This window comes from Rana temporaria, chromosome 1 (genome assembly GCF_905171775.1).
Source record: "Rana temporaria chromosome 1, aRanTem1.1, whole genome shotgun sequence".
Lineage (NCBI taxonomy): Eukaryota > Metazoa > Chordata > Amphibia > Anura > Ranidae > Rana > Rana temporaria.
This window is the reverse complement of record NC_053489.1, coordinates 591,027,759-591,049,408: the sequence shown is the minus strand read 5'-3', so window position 1 is coordinate 591,049,408 and position 21,650 is coordinate 591,027,759. Positions and strand designations below refer to the sequence as shown.

The window sequence follows — 21,650 nt, the reverse complement described above, 5'->3', positions numbered from 1 at the left end:
TAGCCTAGCTGAGACTGATGTTCGCGTCGATACTTGACGTTTAAATATGTCACGTGACAGGAGTGAGCCAATAGGATGTGATGGAGGCGGACCATCTCATCCGATGGCAAATCTCATTTCGTGGCAATGCACCGGACTTACCATTGGGCTTGATTGGGCTCAAGCCCATGGGCCCTGCCCAATAGGGGGCCCCCTTTAATAAAAAGGGGGTCAGGAGGTCCCCAGTGGCCCAGAGGCCCCCAGACCCCCGGACGGCTACCCCCCCTTTTTTTTTTTATAAAAAAAATGTTTTTTTATATATTTTTTATTTATTTATTTTTATATATATCTATATATATATATATATATATATATATATTATTATTATTATTATTATTATTAATAAAGGGCCCAGAGGTCTCCAGGGCCCCCGGATGGCAACCCCCTCCCTTTTTTTTATGAAAAAAAATTTTTTTTTTAAATATATTTTTTATTTTATTAAAGGGCTCAGAGGTTCCCAGGGCCCCATGTGGCAACCCCCCCCCCCCTTTTTTTTATATTTTTTTATAAATGTTTTTTTTTTTTTTTATATTCTTTTATTTTTTATTAAAAAACCCAGAGGTCCCCAGGGGCCCCGGATGGAAACCTCCCTTTTTTTATGTATTTTTTTATAAATGTTTGTTTTTGATGGCAACCCCCCTTTTTTTATATATATATATATATATATTTTTCTTTATTTATTTGTAAAGGCCCCCCCCCCCCCGCTTCTCAATTTGCGGCAGCCCCCCGCTTCTCAATTTCAGGCGGGAGCACCCCCCCTGTTCTCTGCTCCAGGGGGCCCATGCCTTAAGCTGTGTAAGGGGCCCCAAAATTCCTGATGGCGGCCCTGCGCATACCTCCTAACACGCACGGATTCTGCGGGACTTTCCCACACTTTCCCGCAGTTCCGTGAAAGGGTTAATTTTCCCGCACTGCGAGAGGAGGCAGCACAGAAGCAGGAGGAACCGGAGCGGTGTGTGGAGGACTGTGGCTGATGAAGGGATGAAAGTCGACAGCCGGGCTAATGACAGTCTGTGGCCCCAGCTGTCAGCACAGGTGTGAGAGGCACTCCCCCCCGCTCAACAACTGCAACCTCCCCCCCCCCAGGAGGAACCGGAGTGGTGTGTGGATGTCTGCTGAAGGGAAGAGAGCCGATACATTCTGTGCACAGGTGAGAGGCACCCCCCCGCTCAACAACTTTAATGCCCCCCCCCGCTCAACAACTTCAATTTGCCCCCCCCCTCGCTTAACAACTTCAACCCCCCCGCCAATTCTCGGCTCCAGGGGGCCCCTTCAACACTCAAGCCCAGGGGCCCCCAGCACCCTAAGTCCTGCCCTGCAGAGAAGGCATCATCTTATGTGGCTCTTGATCTCTACTACAGCTTCAACTTTACAAGTAGTCCCTCTGCATTGCACTCTGATGCTCAGCAAACCCAGACCATGATCTACCAGTCACCTGTGATCTGCAGGTTGCTGACCCCCGCCCTAGACTGACCTATAGTTGTTGGTGTACTTGGGACTAAGCTTGGGGTACTGGCGGCCTCTGTACTATCCAAGGAGAACCTGTCTGCTTCCAGCGGCCCCTTTGGGGGTGAGCCCTACAATATATCTTTCTGGAGTTTGGCTCTTTAATTATAGAGACACACTGTCATTTAGGATTTGAGAAGATGCACAATGGGGTTGATTTACTGTTCGTGTGCTAGGGAATTAGCCTAGTGAATGAGGTGAAGCTCTGCTGACTTGCTGACTTCCATTAATCAGTCATGTGCCTGCAAAAATTCAGTTTTTTTATTTACCTTGAACGAGATTGAGTTTTCTTTGTGTAGCACCCCCTTGCTTTCAGCATGGGCGCTACGCTAAAGTTAGTGGGAATGGGAGAGTTACTTTGCTCCCATTCGTGTTTGTCTAAATTTGGGACTTCTGTCATCCCAGAAATGTCCACTGGGTCAGTCTGTGGTCAAGGGGTGCAATACCACCCCTTGCCGGCAGTTGGTGCCAGAGGGGTTCTGGCAGAGCAAGTTTTCCCCAGCAGCCAATTGGAGAAGTTTTCCCTCGCGGGCATGCTGGGAGAGAGTATATCTGTGACGGGGTCATGTGTTGAGAAGTCTTCGCGGGATCCCGGTTCCAGGTGCGGTATCCACCTTCAGGGTACGCGCATCCATGGACCCTGCCAACGCGACCCACCTGGCCAAAGCTGACAGCTGCATCGAACCTCATCCTGAGAAAAAAAGGGACCCCAGTCTTCTACTGGGTCCCATGACTTGTTGAAAGGATCCCAGTCTGGGATCAGGCATCCGGACCACTGACAGGTATGCTTGCTGTCATCCAGGGGGCCCATATAGGAAAAGTCAACTGGGATGATTCGCTCTCTTTATTCACCTAAGTCCTTTATTGAAACTGGCCTGTGGCAGAGGCCCTAGAACCGGGTCTGTGAGAGAGAATCGTTCCTCCCAGCTAGTTCAGAGTGACGCTTCGGCTGCCAGGCCTGTTATAGGGGTCTGTCCGGGGGCACTTTACCCACTCCAAGCAGAGTGGCGACGAGTTACTACAATTGGTACTATACCAGCAGTATTGATTGCTCCATTCAACATCCAGGCCTGATACCGAAAAGTTCTCTTCTCTTTCCTTCATTAACCTTGACCTTCCTAATACGTGTTGATTTTGGCCGTGTTTGGCCTGGACAATAAAGCATTGAAAACCCTTTTATTGGCTGTCTGGACCTTCGCTCACTACCACTGTTCTCACAATTGCACCCCTAGACACCGCCAGGCCGATCCCAAAATCAACCAGCGGCTCCTTCGGGGGTGAGCGCTACATTTGCATAGTGACATGCCACCACATTCACTAAGCTATGGGGAAAATTCTTTTGCAAAGCGAACATCCAATATGACTTTTTTAAATCAACCTTTGTGCGCGTTTAAACACTATTAACCCTTGCCTTTCTTGAAAAAAAAAGATCATTTGCATCAGTGGTTCTCAACCACAAGGTTGTGGCCTGTTGCAGGGCTTTGGTTTTATCACAGTGCCTTCCCATAGTTCTCCCTGCCTCCCACAATTGCCCACAGTGACCCAAAATCCCCACAGTGCCCCAGGCCCCCTGAGAGCTCTCAGCCTCCACAGTGCAACCCAACCTCTGACAGTGCTCCCCCACCTGCTGCAGAGTCCCACAGTGCCTCCTAGCCCTCACAGTAAACTTGTCTCTCACAGTGCCCCCAGCCTACTTTCGGGACCACAGCCCCAAACAGAAACCTTGTCACCCACAGGGCCATTAGGTTTGCTGCAGAGCTCCTATCCCCATCCAGAGCCTTCCAGCATCTAAATACTTATTTCATGTCACAACCGAGTTTAAAAGAGAAGAGAGGCGCCTCTAAGTGTAGCAATATGATTACATATAATGAGGGCACAACCAGAGGCGGCTCGAGGCTTTGTGAGGCCTTAGGCAAAACTTGACATGGGGCCCCACTCACACCCATGATGGGAAAAATAATTCAAGGACAAGAGCCTCTTCCCCACAACCCTGGCCGGTGGTTGTGGGGGTCGGTGGGCAGGGGGCTTATTGGAATCTGGAAGACCCCTTTAACAAGGCAGCCCCCAGATCCTGCTTTTTAATAACTATGGGACGGGGGCCACCTGGTTATGTCACCTGGTGAACCCGCCCCCTTTTGACTTCATTGACTGAGGGCATGCTGGGTCATTGACGTCACAAGGGGTGGTGCCACTGATATTCACTGGTTGTTAGGGACGCTGGCAGCCCCTCTCCTGAGTCAGGGCTCATAACTCTGTCTGCATGAGCACAGCAGCGTTAAGGTTCCCTGTCCCTCAAAACTGGGGTAATGCATTGGGTAAGCTAGGCGGCCGTGAGGCCCCTGTGAGTGCGAGGCCTTAGGCGACCGCCTAATTTGCCTAATTAAAGAGCCGCCTCTGGGCACAAAATTTAGCAACTCACATGGTTGATGAATAAAACAGGCACATCTAAGTATGCAGGCATCTGAGGTAAAGCTGTCCACATAGACCATCCTCCGCACCGCCATCAACGTCATCCCTTCCATGCTGCGCTCCACGAGCGATTCAAGCCTCGCTCTACTGCAGGGTAGTCTTCCCGATCACAATTGCAGACTGACAGCGGTGAGAGTCGGTGGTGTGGGGGATGGTCTATGTGGACAGCTTTACCCCAGAAGCCTGCATACTTAGATGTGCCTCTTTTAATCATCAACCATTGAGTTGCTAAATGTTGTACCTTCATTAAATGTAACCATATTTCTACACTTAGAGGCTCCTCTCTTCTCTTTTATACTCTGTAGCTCCTGCTGGATTTTTTCTTTCTGGAGGCTTCCATTTGTGGATGGACATTTTATGGTTACGCAACCTATCACATTGCTATAATCTTTTTATATGGACTATAGACTGAAGGATTTATGATTAAATGCGGAACGAATCATTTGAGTTTCCATTAATTCTTATGGGGAAATCTGCTTTGATATACAAACGCTTTGGATTACAAGCATGCTTCCGGAACGAATTATGCTCGCAATCCAAGGTTTTACTGTAATAATATTTAGCAGGAATTTGTTGTGTTTGTGTCGGCTAATAACAATTTTTTTTTCTGGGGGGGGGGGGGGGTAGGCTGTACAGGGCCTCATGATTTCTAACAGCAGCCCTGTGTCAGGCCATTATATAAAGTTTTGCATGAAACAAAAGAACATGGAACTGCCTATGCAGGTTGGAGATTTGTTTCTATATTGGCACTGAATGCCCTGAAATGGTTTCTGACAATAGGGGCTTTTATAGGATGGCACATGACTGATCCCATAAGTGACCAGACGCTTTCAGTTTAGTCACACTATTAGTGATCAATGTGTTTCCTGCAGAATCCAATTATTTCAATTTTTTTCTGATAAATGATCTCCGTCCACTTTATAACGTGACTGTGTACTGCAGCTTATTAACTGGACAGAAAAGTCACATAGAGCAGCATCACTGAGCGCACAGACAGTGGAACGCTGAAGAAAAAAGTATCCCCTAAAACAAATATCTGCCCCACAAAGGGAAAAAAGTATACAGTATATATGTAGCGCTACCCCCATAGGAGCCGCTGGTGAATGTGGTCGCTTCCCACCCTGCACAGCCAGGCACGTGAATTTCCAGTCACTCAGAGACAATAAGCAGTCCATGCAGCTTTGTTTGTTTTTTTATTTTATTAGGGTAATTGAACTTGGATGGGGAAGGGTGCATATGGGATGCCCATTTTATCAATGAAACTCTGTTGGGACTTGAACTATATATACTCCAGTATATACATTCTCTCCTCTTCTACCTTCAGCACACACTTGCTTGCAGACAGCACAATTTCAACTGAGTCTGGACGAATGCCCTTTGCAGGCAGGGACCACGTGCCCCTATGGTGTAGCAAAAATTAAAGGGCCAGATTCTCGTAGATATCCGGCGGCGTAACGTATCTCCTTTACGTTACTCCGCCGCAAGTTTAACGGGCAAGTGCCTGATTCCCAAACCACTTGCCTGTAAACTTGCGGCGGCGTAGCGTAAAGTCCACCCGCGCAAGCACTCCTAATTCAAATGATCCTGGTAGGGGGCGTGGATCATTTAAATTAGGCGCGCTCCCGCGCCGATCGTACTGCGCATGCTCCGTCGGGTAAATTACCCGACGTGCATTGCGCTAAATGACGTCGCACGGACGTAATTTGTTTTGACGGTAACGTAAATGGCGTCCAGCGCCATTTACAGACGACTTACGCAAACGACGTTAAATTTTCAAATTGCGACGCGGGAACGACGGCCATACTTAACATTGAGTACGCCACCTAGGGGGCATGTTTATCTTTACGCCGTGTATCGCTTACGGAAACAACGTAAAAACACTAGGACGGGCAAGCGTACGTTCGTGAATCGGCGTGACTAGTCATTTGCATATTCTACGCTGACCGCAAAGGAAACGCCACCTATCGGTCAGCGTAGATATTGCAGCCTAAGATACAACGGCGCTGGCCGTCGTATCTTAGGCATGTTTAAGTGTATCTCAGTTTGAGAATACACTTAAACATATGACGGCCTTAGATTCGGACTTACGTCGGCGTATCTGCTGATATGCCGGCGTAATTCTTTGAGAATATGGCCCAAAGTCTTTAATGCTAGCTGTCCCAGTGGCGTAGCGTTGGTTGTCAGCTCCCGGGGCAACGGAAGTAATTTGCACCCCCTAACTTGTGAACTTTTAGCACTACCTGATTTTTTTCCACTAGAACGGTATTAAACCCCTTACCTAAGCACATGTATTGTATATTAAGAAAATACTGATGTAATACTAGAATACTCAAATGTATTTTTATTTTACTCTCTTAAGAGTAGTGCACAGAGTTCCTACCTACAATGTCAGCCTTGAGGGATTGTGTGACTTGTAGTTTTGCAACAGCTGGAGGGCCACCAGTTTAAGACCCCTGTCTTAAAGGCCCGGGAGGCGCAGGCGCGAAGCGGTTCATGAGGGTTTTAACCACTTCCTGCCCAGCCTGTAGCAAAATGACGGCTGGGTTGAATACTTGAGGATCTGGGTGGACGTCTTATGACGTCCTCCCAGATCGTGCCTTGCACCCGCCCGTGGGGTTGTGCTGCAGTGCAATCTGTCACCGGCTGTGTCCACCGGATGGGCCAATCACAGCTAATCACAACAAAACAAACTAAATGACTTGATTTCATTCAGTAAAAGCTTGCTTATAGTAATGAAATTCATTGCTAGAAGCAAACATATAGCCAGATTCAGGTAGGGGCGCGTATCTTTAAGGCGGCGTAGCGTATCGTATTTACTATACGCCACCTTAAGTCAGAGAGGCAAGTACTGTATTCACAAAGCACTTGCCTCCTAACTTACGGCGGCATAGCCTAAATGGGGCCGGCGTAAGCGTGCCTAATTCAAATGAGGATGGGGGGGCGTGTTTTATGTTAATGTTTGGTGACCCGACGTGATTGACGTTTTTTTACGAACGGCGCATTTGCCGTCTGTACATATCCCAGTGTGCATTGCTCCAAAGTACCCCGCAAGGACGTATTGGTTTCGACGTGAACATAAATTACGTCCAGCCCCATTCACGGACAACTTACGCAAACTACGTAAAAATTTTCAATTTTGACGCGGGAACGACGGCCATACTTAACATTGACTAGGCCAGCTATTTGTTGGAATAACTTTACGCCGGAAAACGCCTCGCAGTAAACGGCATATCTTTACTGCGACGGGCGCACGTACGTTCGTGAATCAGCGTATCTAGGCTTTTACATATTCTACGCCGAACTCAACGGAAGCGCCACCTAGCGGCCAGCGTAAATATTGCACCCTAAGATACGACGGCGCAGGCCGTCGTATCTTAGATAGGTTTAAGTGTATCTCAGTTTAAGCATACACTTAAACTTAGGACGGCGCAGATTCCGAGTTACGTCGGCGTATCTACTGATACGCCGGCGTAACTCTCTCTGAATCTGGCCAATAATGTGTAAAACAAAAAATACTAACCACTTACCCGGAGTAGTACAATGTTACTATGGTAACATATTGTTCTGGTCAAAGTGTGTTAAAAAACAAAGTATCCATGATCACCGCCACACCAGTTATGTGTTGCACTGGTGACAATATGTAAAACAAAATAAAAAATGACAACTACAAAAAACTTGCCATGCCTCTTAAAGGGGTTGTAAAGCTTCGTGTTTTTCACCTTAATGCATCCTATGCACTGTATCACGCAGGAGCGCGCCCACAAGCTAACCCCCTTGGGAGAGAGCTTCCCAGAAGGGGGTAAGCTCTTTCGGGGAGGAGCCGAGACAGCCGCCGAGGGACCCCAGAAGACGAGGATCGGGGCCACTCTGTGCAAAACAAACTGCACAGTGGAGGTAAGTATGGTATGTTTGTTATTTAAAAGAAACATTTTTTTAACCCTTACAACCCCTTTAATAAATACCTTGGACTGTGTACTTTCCAATAAGGGCCATTTGGGAATATTTGTACTGTTTTGCCACTTTAAGGCCTCAAGATATGAGATCAGTACATCAGGATTGATCAATTTTTAGATATATACCATAGTTTGTGGACTGTATAACTTTCCTACAGACTTAGGCTGGGTTCACACTAGTGCAAATAGGATGAGGGTTTCCCCACATCCAATTTGTATGACAGAAGACTGTGACTGGCTCTCTCTATGGAGCCGGTTCACATATCTCCAGGGCGGCCTGCAGAGCGCATTACAAAGGGGTCCTGTGCATCTTTTGGTCCGTTTCAGGGGGAATTCAGGCAAAAATTTGTCCCTGAAACGGAGAACAGGGACGCACCGGACCCCTGCTACGAGCCGCATCTGTTATCAGTGTGAACCCAGCCTAAATAATATACACTGGCCTGGATTCAAGAAGCAATTGCGCCTGTGTAAGCATAGGTTACACAGCGCAATTGCTTACTTGCCCCGGCGTAACGAATGCTCCTGATTCAGGAACCTCGTTACGCCGACTGCAGCCTAAGATCTGCGCGGCATAAGGCTCTTATGCCCGCATATCTTAGGCTGCATTCTTGCGATGGCCGCTAGGTGGCGTTCCCATTGTGCTCAGCGTATAGTATGCAAATTGCATACTAACGCCGATTCACAACATTGCGCGAGCCCTGCGTACGCAATTTACGTTGTTTCCGTATGGCGGTTTTTGCGTAAGGCTGCCCCTGCTATTAGCAGGGGCAGCCAATGTTACGTATACCCGTCGTTCCCGCGTCGCGAAATTTGAAATTTACGTAGTTTGCGTAAGTGAATCGTGAATGGCGCTGGACGCCATTCACGTTCACTTTGAAGCAAATGACGTCCTTGCGACGTCATTTGCCGCAATGCACGTCGGGAAAGTTTCCCGACGGAGCATGCGCTCTACGCTCGCCGCGGGAACGCGCCTAATTTAAATGATTCCCGACCCCTACGGGATCATTTAAATTGCACGCGCTTACGCCGGGCATTTTGCCGGCGCGCCCACGCAATTTACGGAGCTACTGCTCCGTGAATCAAGGGCAGCGCAGTAAATTTGCGGGGCGCAGGGCAAAAACGTTGCCCTGCGCCTCCGTAAAAAATGTGCAAAACTACCTGAATCCAGCCCACTGATTTGGGTTATTTTCACCAAAGAATGTAGAAGAATACATTTTGGACAGAATTTATAAAGAAGGATTATTTATTTGCAGAAATAAAGAAAAACGTGTTTTCAGTCTTTTTTTGTTTCTTTTTAGCACAAAATCAAAAAAACAGTGGGGATTAAATACCACCAAAAGAAAGCTCTATTTGTGGGAACAAAATGATAAAAATATAGTTTGGGTTCAGTGTAGCATGACAGCGCAATTGTCATTTAAAAATTGACCGCGCTGAAAGCTGAAAATTCTCCTGGGCAGGAAGTGGGTAAAAACACAGGTCAGCCTGTGTAAAGAAGGCATTATTCTTCTGTCATTGCTAACTCTTCACTGCTGAAATGAGGTGACAATGTCTTGCTTGTGTCTGGCTATTACATGATGCTCAGTCCTTGCTGTGATAGAACTCCTTGCACCCTCTCCGCCTTCTCCTATTCCACCACTAGGTGGCAGCTGTGTGCGGAAGTAGAGGCAAGCCCCTCACACGTCACCGCTCACATGATCCTCTGACTCCTCCCCGGCCGTATTAGGTGTTCCCGGTGGCGGAGGTCGGTGCTGTCAAAGACAGGCGGAGAGAGGACATGGCGGATCGGGGGGACGCGGGGCTGTACCAGGAAGCTGAGCAATGGCTGAAATGGGACAAGGTGAGCCTCCCCTCCCTGTACAGTACATGACACCTTCCTTCCATTCATTACTAGCACCATCCGGGGTAACCATGACTGCCAATGTCATAGCAGCCCGGGCATGCTGGGATCTGTAGTCCTAGGAGCTCTTCTCACATTGCGTGCTGCAGTAACCTATCTGCATTGATGTGCGTTGTTTTTGCGCATGAACATGCGTTGTTTTATGTCTGCCCATTCATTTGAGCCCCCCATTCCCACCAAGACTACGATCACAGCTGGGAGTTATGTGAATGAGCACAGAAGTGATGTTTTCTCACATGTTCGCAGAACGCGCATAAAGCGCACCTTGTGCTTGCAGTGCCATGGCAACCCAAACGCGACAAGGAGATGCACAAAGCTTGACACCCAACACAACGAGTTCTTCGGTGCATTTTACAATCCGCTCGTTTGAACCGGTTTCCCTGTACATGTCACATGCGATGTGAGACAAAAGCACGAAAAATGAATGTTTGCGAGGCGCTAGGTGTGCGTCTGGCCCAATGTAGTGTGATGTGTGTTATTGTGTATGTGTGCGTCACAGAGGACAGCCTATTGCTTTCACTGGATTGCTGTATACACAACAGACACACCAGAGTGTCAGCGGACAGTAATAACCCCCCAGCATTGGTGTCAGCGGACAGTAATAACCCCTCAGCATTGGTGTCAGCGGACAGTAATAACCCCTCCAGCATTGGTGTCAGCGGACAGTAATAACCCCCCAGCATTGGTGTCAGCGGACAGTAATAACCCCCCAGCATTGGTGTCAGTGGACAGTAATAACCCCCCAGCATTGGTGTCAGCGGACAATAATAACCCCCCAGCATTGGTGTCAGCGGACAGTAATAACCCCCCAGCATTGGTGTCAGCGGACAGTAATAACCCCTCCAGCATTGGTGTCAGCGGACAGTAATAACCCCCCAGCATTGATGTCAGAGGACATAATAATAACCCCCAGCATTGGTGTCAGAGGACATAATAATAACCCCCAGCATTGGTGTCAGAGGACATAATAATAACCCCCAGCATTGGTGTCAGAGGACATAATAATAACCCCCAGCATTGGTGTCAGCGGACAGTAATAACCCCTCCAGCATTGGTGTCAGCGGACAGTAATAACCCCCCAGCATTGGTGTCAGCGGACAGCAATAACCCCCCAGCATTGGTGTCAGTGGACAGTAATAACCCCCCAGCATTGATGTCAGAGGACATAATAATAACCCCCAGCATTGGTGTCAGAGGACATAATAATAACCCCCCAGCATTGGTGTCAGCGGACAGTAATAACCCCCCAGCATTGGTGTCAGCGGACAGAGTAATGGCCCCCAGCATTGGTGTCAGCGGACAGAGTAATGGCCCCCAGCATTGGTGTCAGCGGACAGTAATAACCCCCCAGCATTGGTGTCAGCGGACAGTAATAACCCCCCAGCATTGGTGTCAGAGGACATAATAATAACCCCCCAGCATTGGTGTCAGAGGACATAATAATAACCCCCCAGCATTGGTGTGAGAGGACCTAATAATAACCCCCCCAGCATTGGTGTCAGCGGACATAATAATAACCCCCCCAGCATTGGTGTCAGCGGACATAATAATAACCCCCAGCATTGGTGTCAGCGGACAGAGTAATGGCCCCCAGCATTGGTGTCAGAGGACATAATAATAACCCCCCAGCATTGGTGTCAGCGGACAGTAATAACCCCCCAGCATTGGTGTCAGAGGACATAATAATAACCCCCCAGCATTGGTGTCAGAGGACATAATAATAACCCCCCAGCATTGGTGTGAGAGGACCTAATAATAACCCCCCCAGCATTGGTGTCAGCGGACATAATAATAACCCCCCCAGCATTGGTGTCAGCGGACATAATAATAACCCCCAGCATTGGTGTCAGCGGACAGAGTAATGGCCCCCAGCATTGGTGTCAGCGGACAGAGTAATGGCCCCCAGCATTGGTGTCAGCGGACAGAGTAATGGCCCCCAGCATTGGTGTCAGCGGACAGAGTAATGGCCCCCAGCATTGGTGTCAGCGGACAGAGTAATGGCCCCCAGCATTGGTGTCAGCGGACAGAGTAATGGCCCCCAGCATTGGTGTCAGCGGACAGAGTAATGGCCCCCAGCATTGGTGTCAGCGGACAGAGTAATGGCCCCCAGCATTGGTGTCAGCGGACAGAGTAATGGCCCCCAGCATTGGTGTCAGCGGACAGAGTAATGGCCCCCAGCATTGGTGTCAGCGGACAGAGTAATGGCCCCCAGCATTGGTGTCAGCGGACAGAGTAATGGCCCCCAGCATTGGTGTCAGCGGACAGAGTAATGGCCCCCAGCATTGGTGTCAGCGGACAGAGTAATGGCCCCCAGCATTGGTGTCAGCGGACAGAGTAATGGCCCCCAGCATTGGTGTCAGCGGACAGAGTAATGGCCCCCAGCATTGGTGTCAGCGGACAGAGTAATGGCCCCCAGCATTGGTGTCAGCGGACAGAGTAATGGCCCCCAGCATTGGTGTCAGCGGACAGAGTAATGGCCCCCAGCATTGGTGTCAGCGGACAGAGTAATGGCCCCCAGCATTGGTGTCAGCGGACAGAGTAATGGCCCCCAGCATTGGTGTCAGCGGACAGAGTAATGGCCCCCAGCATTGGTGTCAGCGGACAGAGTAATGGCCCCCAGCATTGGTGTCAGCGGACAGAGTAATGGCCCCCAGCATTGGTGTCAGCGGACAGAGTAATGGCCCCCAGCATTGGTGTCAGCGGACAGAGTAATGGCCCCCAGCATTGGTGTCAGCGGACAGAGTAATGGCCCCCAGCATTGGTGTCAGCGGACAGAGTAATGGCCCCCAGCATTGGTGTCAGCGGACAGAGTAATGGCCCCCAGCATTGGTGTCAGCGGACAGAGTAATGGCCCCCAGCATTGGTGTCAGCGGACAGAGTAATGGCCCCCAGCATTGGTGTCAGAGGACATAGTAATAACCCCCAGCATTGGTGTCAGCGGACAGAGTAATGGCCCCCAGCATTGGTGTCAGCGGACAGAGTAATGGCCCCCAGCATTGGTGTCAGAGGACATAATAATAACCCCCAGCATTGGTGTCAGCGGACAGAGTAATGGCCCCCAGCATTGGTGTCAGCGGACAGAGTAATGGCCCCCAGCATTGGTGTCAGAGGACATAATAATAACCCCCAGCATTGGTGTCAGAGGACATAATAATAACCCCCAGCATTGGTGTCAGCGGACAGAGTAATGGCCCCCAGCATTGGTGTCAGCGAACAGAGTAATGGCCCCCAGCATTGGTGTCAGCGGACAGAGTAATGGCCCCCAGCATTGGTGTCAGCGGACAGAGTAATGGCCCCCAGCATTGGTGTCAGAGGACATAATAATAACCCCCCAGCATTGGTGTCAGCGAACATAATAATAACCCCCCAGCATTGGTGTCAGCGGACATAATAATAACCCCCCAGCATTGGTGTCAGCGGACATAATAATAACCCCCCAGCATTGGTGTCTGCATACATTACATTTAGGGCTGCAACTAACAATTTTTTTCATAATCGATTAGTTGGCCGATTATTGTTTTGATAAATTGGATAATGGTTTTAAAAAAAAATAGCATTTTAAATTTTTTTGGGGGCCAAATTGTTGTTGGGCAGATTACAAAACACAAATTGCCGCAAAAACACATTACATGCTTTTCTGCAGCTTCTCCTTTGAAGTATATTGAACCAAAAAAACAAAATAGCACCATTTTGCATTAAAAAGTCCTTGCCCTTTCCAAATACGCAGCAGCTGAAAAGAAAATCATGGATGTGAACGTGTCCCATAGGAAAACATGGAAATGAACTGTAGTGTGTTTCTGCAAAAAGCACCTAAACACAGAGGCGTGACCCGGCCTGAGATGTTTAGTAACATAATGGGGTTATTAGTACAAAAAGAGCAAATAATCGCTACTGTAATGCTGGCCATACACTCCACGAAAAATCCACCGACCGTTCGGTCGTGAGCGCAAATGATAGTGCCATCATGTAATGAGCGATAAATCGTTCAGTGGATATAAATAAAAAAAATTTGGTTCGTTTTTTTTACATATACCTAGTGCAGAAAGTTCAGACGGGGAAACACATTACCTTCCGATTTATCGTTCGTTCTGCAGAAAATTTCCAAATGTGTCCTTCGTTTTTCCGGCTCAAAAACGTCCCAGCGATTATCGATTTTGTGCCCATTAACTGTCCGAAAAACGAAAGAACTGTCTGAACGACGGATTTTCGGCCGAATTTTCGTATAGTGTATGGCCAGCATAAGGGGTTAATTTTTTTACTGTGGGACAGTGAAAGTAATATTTACAGTAGCGATTTGCTCTTTTTACTATAAAGGGCTAATTTTAGTTTTTTTTTTAACCCCATTATGTTACTGGCCGATTAATTGATTATGAAAATTGTAATCGATTAATTTCATGATCGATTAGTTCCGGCCCTAATTACATTATCACTGTTAGGCAGGGGGAAGCATTTTTGACATAAGTGACCATAAAACCCTTCCTGTCGGTGCTTCAATTGTTTGCTTTCAAGGTGAAATGAAACCTGGACTGCAGGCAAAGCCTTTTGTTATGTGTGGAGAGGGATTGGAACCCCTGTCAGGCTTTGGATTGCTGTTCTGAGGTCAGTGTGGGGAGGTAATAGTAATGAGCAGACACGGGTGTGTCATGAAGTTGCGGTGTGTACACGTGTGATGGTGGAATGTGCAGAGGGACGGACACACGGTGTGTACTCTGAGCTTGTGAATGAATGAACTGCCCCTTCTCTGGCCTCCCTCAGTGAAAGCAGAAACCTCTCCCATGATCAGAGGTACTCAGTGACATGTCATATTATAGGAGATGGACTGGCTGATCCTCTGACACCATTCTATGTGATAAAATGAATGAAGCCAGACACAACACTCACTTATTCTCAAGGTTACTAGCAGAGAGCTCTGTGTTTACAATAAAAGCAATGTTCACACTTTGCAAATGTTTAATATATAGGTGCTTAATATATAGCACTTCCACCTAGTGGGGGCCTGCACTTCCACCTAGGGGGGGCCTGCACTTCCACCTAGTGGGGCCTGCACACAGCTGATGGGCTGCTTCTGCTGTGCTTACTCACAGCACAAGTCAATCTGCAGGTAGGGGCAATGGATTCCACTGGCATCAGCTGATTGTCGGGCAGAGACAAAGAACGAAGCTCTGCCTATGTACACAAAGCTTTGTTCTGATAGGGTGAATTGATGGGTTTTATGTTCCCATCTCTTCCCTTAGTAAAAGCAACACACTGGGTTAAAAAAAAAAAAAAAAACACTGGTCAGGCGCAGTTAAAGCGGGAGTTCACCCGAAAAGTTAATTTTTAACCTTAGATTGAGGCTCGTTTTGTCAAGGGGAATCGGGTAGTTTTTTTAAAATCGAAGCAGTACTTACCGTTTTAGAGAGCGATCTTCTCCGCCGCTTCCGGGTATGGTCTTCGGGACTGGGCTTTCCTATTTGATTGACAGGCTTCCGACGTTCGCATACATTGCGTCACGAGTAGCCGAAAGAAGCCGAACGTCGGTGCGGCTCTATACGGCGCCTGCGCACCGACGTTCGGCTACTTTCGGAAAATCGTGACGCGATGTATGCGACCGTCGGAAGCCTGTCAATCAAATAGGAACGCCCAGTACCCGGAAGCGGCGGCGAAGATCACTCTCTAATACAGTAAGTACTGCTTCGATTTTAAAAAAAACGACTCGATTCCCCTAGACAAAATGAGAATGAATCTAATGTTAAAAATGTACTTTTCGGGTGAACCTCCACTTTAAGCCTTTGATCGCCCTAGATCAGTGATGGTGAACCTTGGCACCCCAGATGTTTTGGAACTACATTTCCCATGATGCTCAATTACACTGAGCATCATGGGAAATGTAGTTCCAAAACATCTGGGGTGCCAAGGTTCGCCATCACTGCCCTAGATATTTAATTCCTTTCCAACCATTAGTACAGTGCATAGCACTGATCACTGTATTAGTGTCGCAGTCCCACTGTAACTCCTAAACGGGTTTTGTTAGAAGCTTTGATTTTGTGATGCTTTAATTTTCATACTTGTTTCTGTGCAGAATCCTAAAACCTCCGAGTTGGTCAAGCAGCTGGTGTCAGAAAAGAACAAAGAAGAGTTGAAGAAATGTTTTGGTGCCAGGATGGAGTTTGGTACAGCGGGGCTGCGGGCAGCGATGGGCCCTGGTGTTTCCCAGATGAATGACCTCACCATTATCCAGACAACTCAGGTAATCTCCTGCTGAACATATCTACTGCTGTAGGAACCCGTCTTTATTATTATGGCAAAATAGGACATTGGTTCTATGCTCGCCATTGTTTTCCTTTTCCTGATTGTCTTCTGGGGAGACCACAGAGCAATATGTGTTCTGTCAGGGAGACGGGGAAATCAATTTCCAAGCTAATGTCCATTCACAAAACAGGAAGACGCAGACCGCAAAAAAACCCGCAGTAGAGTGACGATACAACCATTAAAAAGTAAAGTATGGGTTTCAGGAGAAAAAAAAAATTATACTCATGTCGGTGGGTGCAGCATCTGTCCCCCGCTGGCTCGAAGGCTGATAACTGAGCGATCAAACACCGCTGATCACTCGGCTCTCTTTAGGCTGCAGAGAGCCATTGACTGTCAGTTAGTATATGTCTGCTCTGTCCCTCCAGCGCTCACTGGATCATTGTGCTATTGGAAGGGGCTCAGTCTCCCAGTCCAGGGATCTTTTTCCTGGAGCCTAGACCAGCTCTGGGTCACAGGAGGGCTGAACAAACTACATTCCTGTGACTCGCAGGAGAAGTATAGCCCAAAAAAGCTTTGGGTATACTTCTCCTTTAACCACTTCAGCTCCAGTGATGTACCTGTACATTGCTAGAGGTTGAACAGTTGTACTGGGATGATGCCTGGCTCTCTTGTAAAAGCAATCCCAGCAGCTAACTAGTCGCTGGATTGCTTTTACAAGCAGTGGAAGGAGACGTTTCCCAGGCCCCCCCCTTCTCCAACTACCTTTTACGGCTTTACCAGAAGTAATTCTCTGGCACACAAAGGCAGCTTAAATATATTTTTACTAGAAACATTTTGAAATTGTATTGATGAGGGATCGGTTTCTCTATATTTTTAGCTCCTTTTACCATTAAATTTTATATACTGAGATATTTTTCAATCTGTGAAAGTCTTTTATTACTTTATATACAATTGTTGGGATAGTCTTTGTTTTTAGGACTTAAAGGGTAACTCCAATCTCATGGGAGGGAACTGAAATAATAAAAAAATAAAAAAATAGCATATACAATTGCTACACAAGCTATATTGTAGTTGAATGTAATTCAAAACGACCTTTCCTTTTTAATCTGCAGCTCTGTAATTTTCTGTAAAATTCAATGCAACCTGAAGGTGTTCTGTATACAGATTGCGTACAGAACTTCCCCAGAAATGTCCTCCTGCTTGTCTGATTGGCTTGCTGATTTTCCCAGAAGTCTGCACTAAGGCTGCTTTCACACTGAAAGCGCCTGGGCATCGGCGCTAAAACGTTGCTATTTTTTTTAACGTCGTTTTTGTGGCACTTTTCGCCCGCTAGCTGGGCGCTTTTTACCACCGCTAGCGTCCGAAAAAGGGTTCAAAGCGCTGCTGTAGTGGCGCTTTGCCAGCGGCTCGGCAGCACTGCCCATTGATTTCAATGGGCAGGGGCGGTGTATACACTGCTCCTGAAGCGCTGCCAAGAAGCTGCTTGCAGGACTTTTCTTGACGCCCTGCCAGCGCAGCGCCCCAGTGTGAAAGCGCCTGAAAACGCCTCCAGTGTGAAAGTGGCGATGGCTTATTCGTTTTTTTTTTATTATTATTATTGCTACCTCTGCCCCCCTTAAGGAGATTCTTCCTCTCTTTTTGTCCTGTTAAAGCGGAGGTTCACCCTGAAAAACATCTATATGCCATTACATCCAGCATACGGCTGACATCTGCAGTATGCTGTGTGTTTTTTTTTTTTTTTTTTTTTTTTGCTGTACAATACCGTCTTATAGTTTTCATCCGGCTCTGAGTTCTGACTCCCGCGTGGAGTAGGCGTTCCTAAGAGGAGGCATAGATGATTGACGTGCGGGTTAAGCGCGTCACGCCTTCCGAAAATATCCAAGCTGGGACTCCGCTCTTTACGGCGCCTGCCGTGTAGAGCTGACTGCGCAGGCGCCGTAAAGTGCCGAGCCCCAGCTCGGATATTTTCGGAAGGCGTGACGCGCATAACCCGGTACGTCAATCCTCTATGCCTCGTCTTGGCAACGCCTACTCCCCGGGGGAGCGAGAACCCAGAAGCTGCATGAAAACAACGATAAGACGGTATATAGATGTTTTAGGGTGAACCCCCGCTTTAACTGTTATCTATTATCGAAAGTGAAAGTAGATCTCAAATTTTGGGTTGACTTTTGGGAAACACTAATAGAGGGGAAATATTCCAATAAGGACACAAGTTCTAGTGACACTTTGGGATTCCCTCACTTTGGAAGGACTTCCTGTTTTGGCTATGGGACAGGAAGTGAAGTAAAATCTCCCCAATAGGAAACAGATGGCAAAAAACAAAAACAACTAATGCAGGTTATAACCCTCCTTTACTCTATCCTTAATGGGGGGGGGGAGTTTTGTCTTTAGTTACACGTTAATTACTTGTAATAGGATGCAAGCCCTGCAACTTTCCTTTCACCACAAATGCATCAGCTGATTAATTATGAAAAAGTCCTTCCCATTCAGATCCACATAATGAAACCTACTGCTATTTCTTCAGAAAAGAAACAGTAGGACGCTGCAACAAAGTTTAATAAAATCCCTGCAATATACATTGATCAGCCAGAGGAGAATGTGTTTTTTCTCTCCAATATAAGTGGAGTTACTTTAAGTTTAATTATATTATTTTTACATTCCTCACAGCATCATGTGTTTGTTAATTGAAGGGAAATGATTGCGATATCCTGTGATAATCCTATTTCCTGTAGTCTTTAGTGATGCTGGAGATTGTTTCAGCACAGTCTGTAATGTAAGGCGGCTGATGTAATCATTTCATAGTAAGATTGTGACCAGCATATGAGCCCAATGGCTGGACCATCCGCAGACCTGCTCAGGAACTGAACGTTGGCATATTTCACAATTTCACAAAGAGTTGCTTGACTTGGTTTCTGTAATGTTGCCAAGTCTCCTTGCATGTTCTAGGACGTCTGTATGACTCACAAGAATTCTGTTAATATAAATGACACGTCTGCTTAGCTTTTAAAGTTTTAATAGAAATTCTACATAAACCTATGAAAATGTGGTCTGTTTAGGCTGTGAGTTCATACGTATATGCGTGTAATAATTCTTATAGGTTCCACAATGCTAAATGATATAAAGGGGTGTCATTTTCTTATGAATCTGCATGTATAAGTATAAAAAAAAAGATGTCTGCAGGAACCACAAACTTGGTGTCCCAAGTCCTGTATTTGTGTATGAATGCATATATATGTATTTCTAAGGTAAGGAAGTAAATGTACCTAATAAGTAAATGCTTTGTTCACAGGGATTCTGCCGATACCTTGAGAAGAATATCAGTGATCTGAAGGAAAGAGGCGTTGTCATTGGCTATGATGCCCGAGCTCACCCAGCAAGTGCAGGAAGCAGTAAGAGGTAAATCCGCTCCTATTCTACAGCTGGCCATACAGTATTATTTCTTTCATTCTGCCAGCTGGCTGGTCAAACAAAAACTAACATTCCTCCATCCACACAAACAAGGTGGGCAGGAGAATAAAATCACCCCTGTTCCATTGGGATCTTGTATTTTTATAGAGCACCCACCGCTGTCAGAATACACTGATCAGCAGCTGCAGTCCATAATCGTTGGCCTTTCAAAAGAAGTTGGTTAACCACTAAACTACTACACCGTATCAGATTTACAACTACAAAGTGGCTGTTTTGTGCAGTAACCTGTGTGTTTTGTGCAATTTCGCCTAGGGGGTGTGTGCGTGTCGCTTCTGCTGTGATTAGTCTTTGGTGTCCTGCTGCAACGAATGAAGTGGCAACCTCAGCCTGGACTATGACCAGGTCATGCATCCAGTGTGTTTCACTCCGCCCCCTCCGGCGCTTAGTAGTGAGTGTACAGCTTGTATAACAGTGTAAATTTGTTGTCATTTAAAAATAACTCCACACACAGCCATTAATGTCTAAACCACTGGCAACAAAAGAGTACATCCCTAAGTGAAAATTTCCAAATTGGGTACAATTGGCCATTTTCCCTTCCTGGTGTCATGTGACTCGGTGTTAAACTCTCTCATACTGGTCACTGGAAGTTCAACATGGCACCTCATGGCAATGAACTCTCTGAGGATCTGAAAAAAAGAATTGTTGCTCTACATAAAAATGGCCTAGGCTATAAGAAGATTGCCAAGACCCTGATACTGAGATGCGGTGGCCAAGACCATACAGCGGTTTAACAGGACAGGTTCCATTCAGAACAGGCTTTGCCATGGTCAACCACAGATGTTGAGTGCACATGCTTAGCTTCATAATTCAGAGGTTGTCTTTGGAAAATAGACGTATGAGTACTGCCAGCATTGCTGCAGAGGTTGATCGGGTGGGGGGGGGGGGGGGTCAGTCTGTCAGTGCTCAGCCGATTGTCATTCTGACAACTCGGCTGAATCTAATGTTAATCAAGGTTAATCTAAGGTTGCAATCAGGTGAGGAGTACAAAGACAAGTGAGTCTTGCCTACAGTTAAGCATGGTGGTGGGAGTGTCATGGTCTGGGGCTACATGAGTGCTGCCAGCACTGGGGAGCTACAGTTCATTGAGGGAACCACGAATGCCAACATGTACTGTGACATACTGAAGCAGAACATGATCCCCTCCCTTGGGAGACTGGGGCGCAGGCCAGTATTCCAACATAACGACCCCAAACACACCTCCAAGATGACCACTGCCTTGGCTAAAGAATCTGAGGGTAAAGCTGATAGACTGGCCAAGCATGTCTCCAGACCTAAACCCTATTGAGCATCTGTGGGGCATCTTTAAACGGAAGGTGGAGGAGAGCAAGGTCTCCAACATCCACCAGCTCCGCGATGTCATCATGGAGGAGTGGAAAAGGACTCCAGTGACAACCTGTGAAGCTCTGGTGAACTCCATGCCCAAGAGGGTTAAGGCAGTGCTGGAAAATAATGGTGGCCACACAAAATATTGACACTTTGGGCCCAATTTGGACATTTTCATCTAGGGATGTACTCGCTTTTGTTACCAGCGGTTGAGACATTAATTGCTGTGTGTTGAGTTATTTTAAGGGGACAGCAAATTTACACTGTTATACAAGCTGTACACTCACTACTTTACATTGTAGCAAAGTGTCATTTCTTCAGTGTTGTCACATGAAAAGATATAATAAAATATTTACAAAAATGTGAGCTCTATTTGTAGGGGGAAAAAAATATATATATAAATTTAATTTATGTACTGCGTTGCTTGACCGTGCAATTGTCAGTTAAAGTAATGCAGTGCTGTTTCACAAAAAAATGGCCTGGTCATGAAGGGGGGTAAATCTGGTTAAAGAAATGAATATCCCTTTTTATCAAGCCGTGCAGCACACGAGATTAAATTGTTTTGCTTTCCTAGGTTTGCAAAACTTGCTGCTACAGCTTTCATCAGTCAAGGTGTCCCCGTGTACCTTTTCTCCAGTATCACACCAACACCTTTTGTTGTAAGTATTTATTTCAGTGAATCTGTTTTACTTGTTAATGTGAACTCCTTTCATGGTAACAAGTAGCTATTACAAAATACTTTGTTACTAGGTGTGTGCCAATGT

General features: G+C 46.8%; 1 protein-coding gene across 1 annotated transcript in view; it reads left to right on the top strand.

Moving 5' to 3' along the window:
* The first annotated feature begins 9,674 nt into the window (after positions 1–9,674).
* The window catches only part of PGM2 (phosphoglucomutase 2), a 44,047-nt gene continuing 32,071 nt past the window's right edge, over positions 9,675–21,650 (top strand). Inside the window, exons 1-4 of the mRNA XM_040335144.1 lie at positions 9,675–9,804; positions 15,926–16,093; positions 19,385–19,491; positions 21,461–21,545. Coding sequence (XP_040191078.1) covers positions 9,742–9,804; positions 15,926–16,093; positions 19,385–19,491; positions 21,461–21,545 — 423 coding nt within the window. The 5' untranslated portion in view covers positions 9,675–9,741. The remainder of the gene's footprint in view (positions 9,805–15,925; positions 16,094–19,384; positions 19,492–21,460; positions 21,546–21,650) is intronic.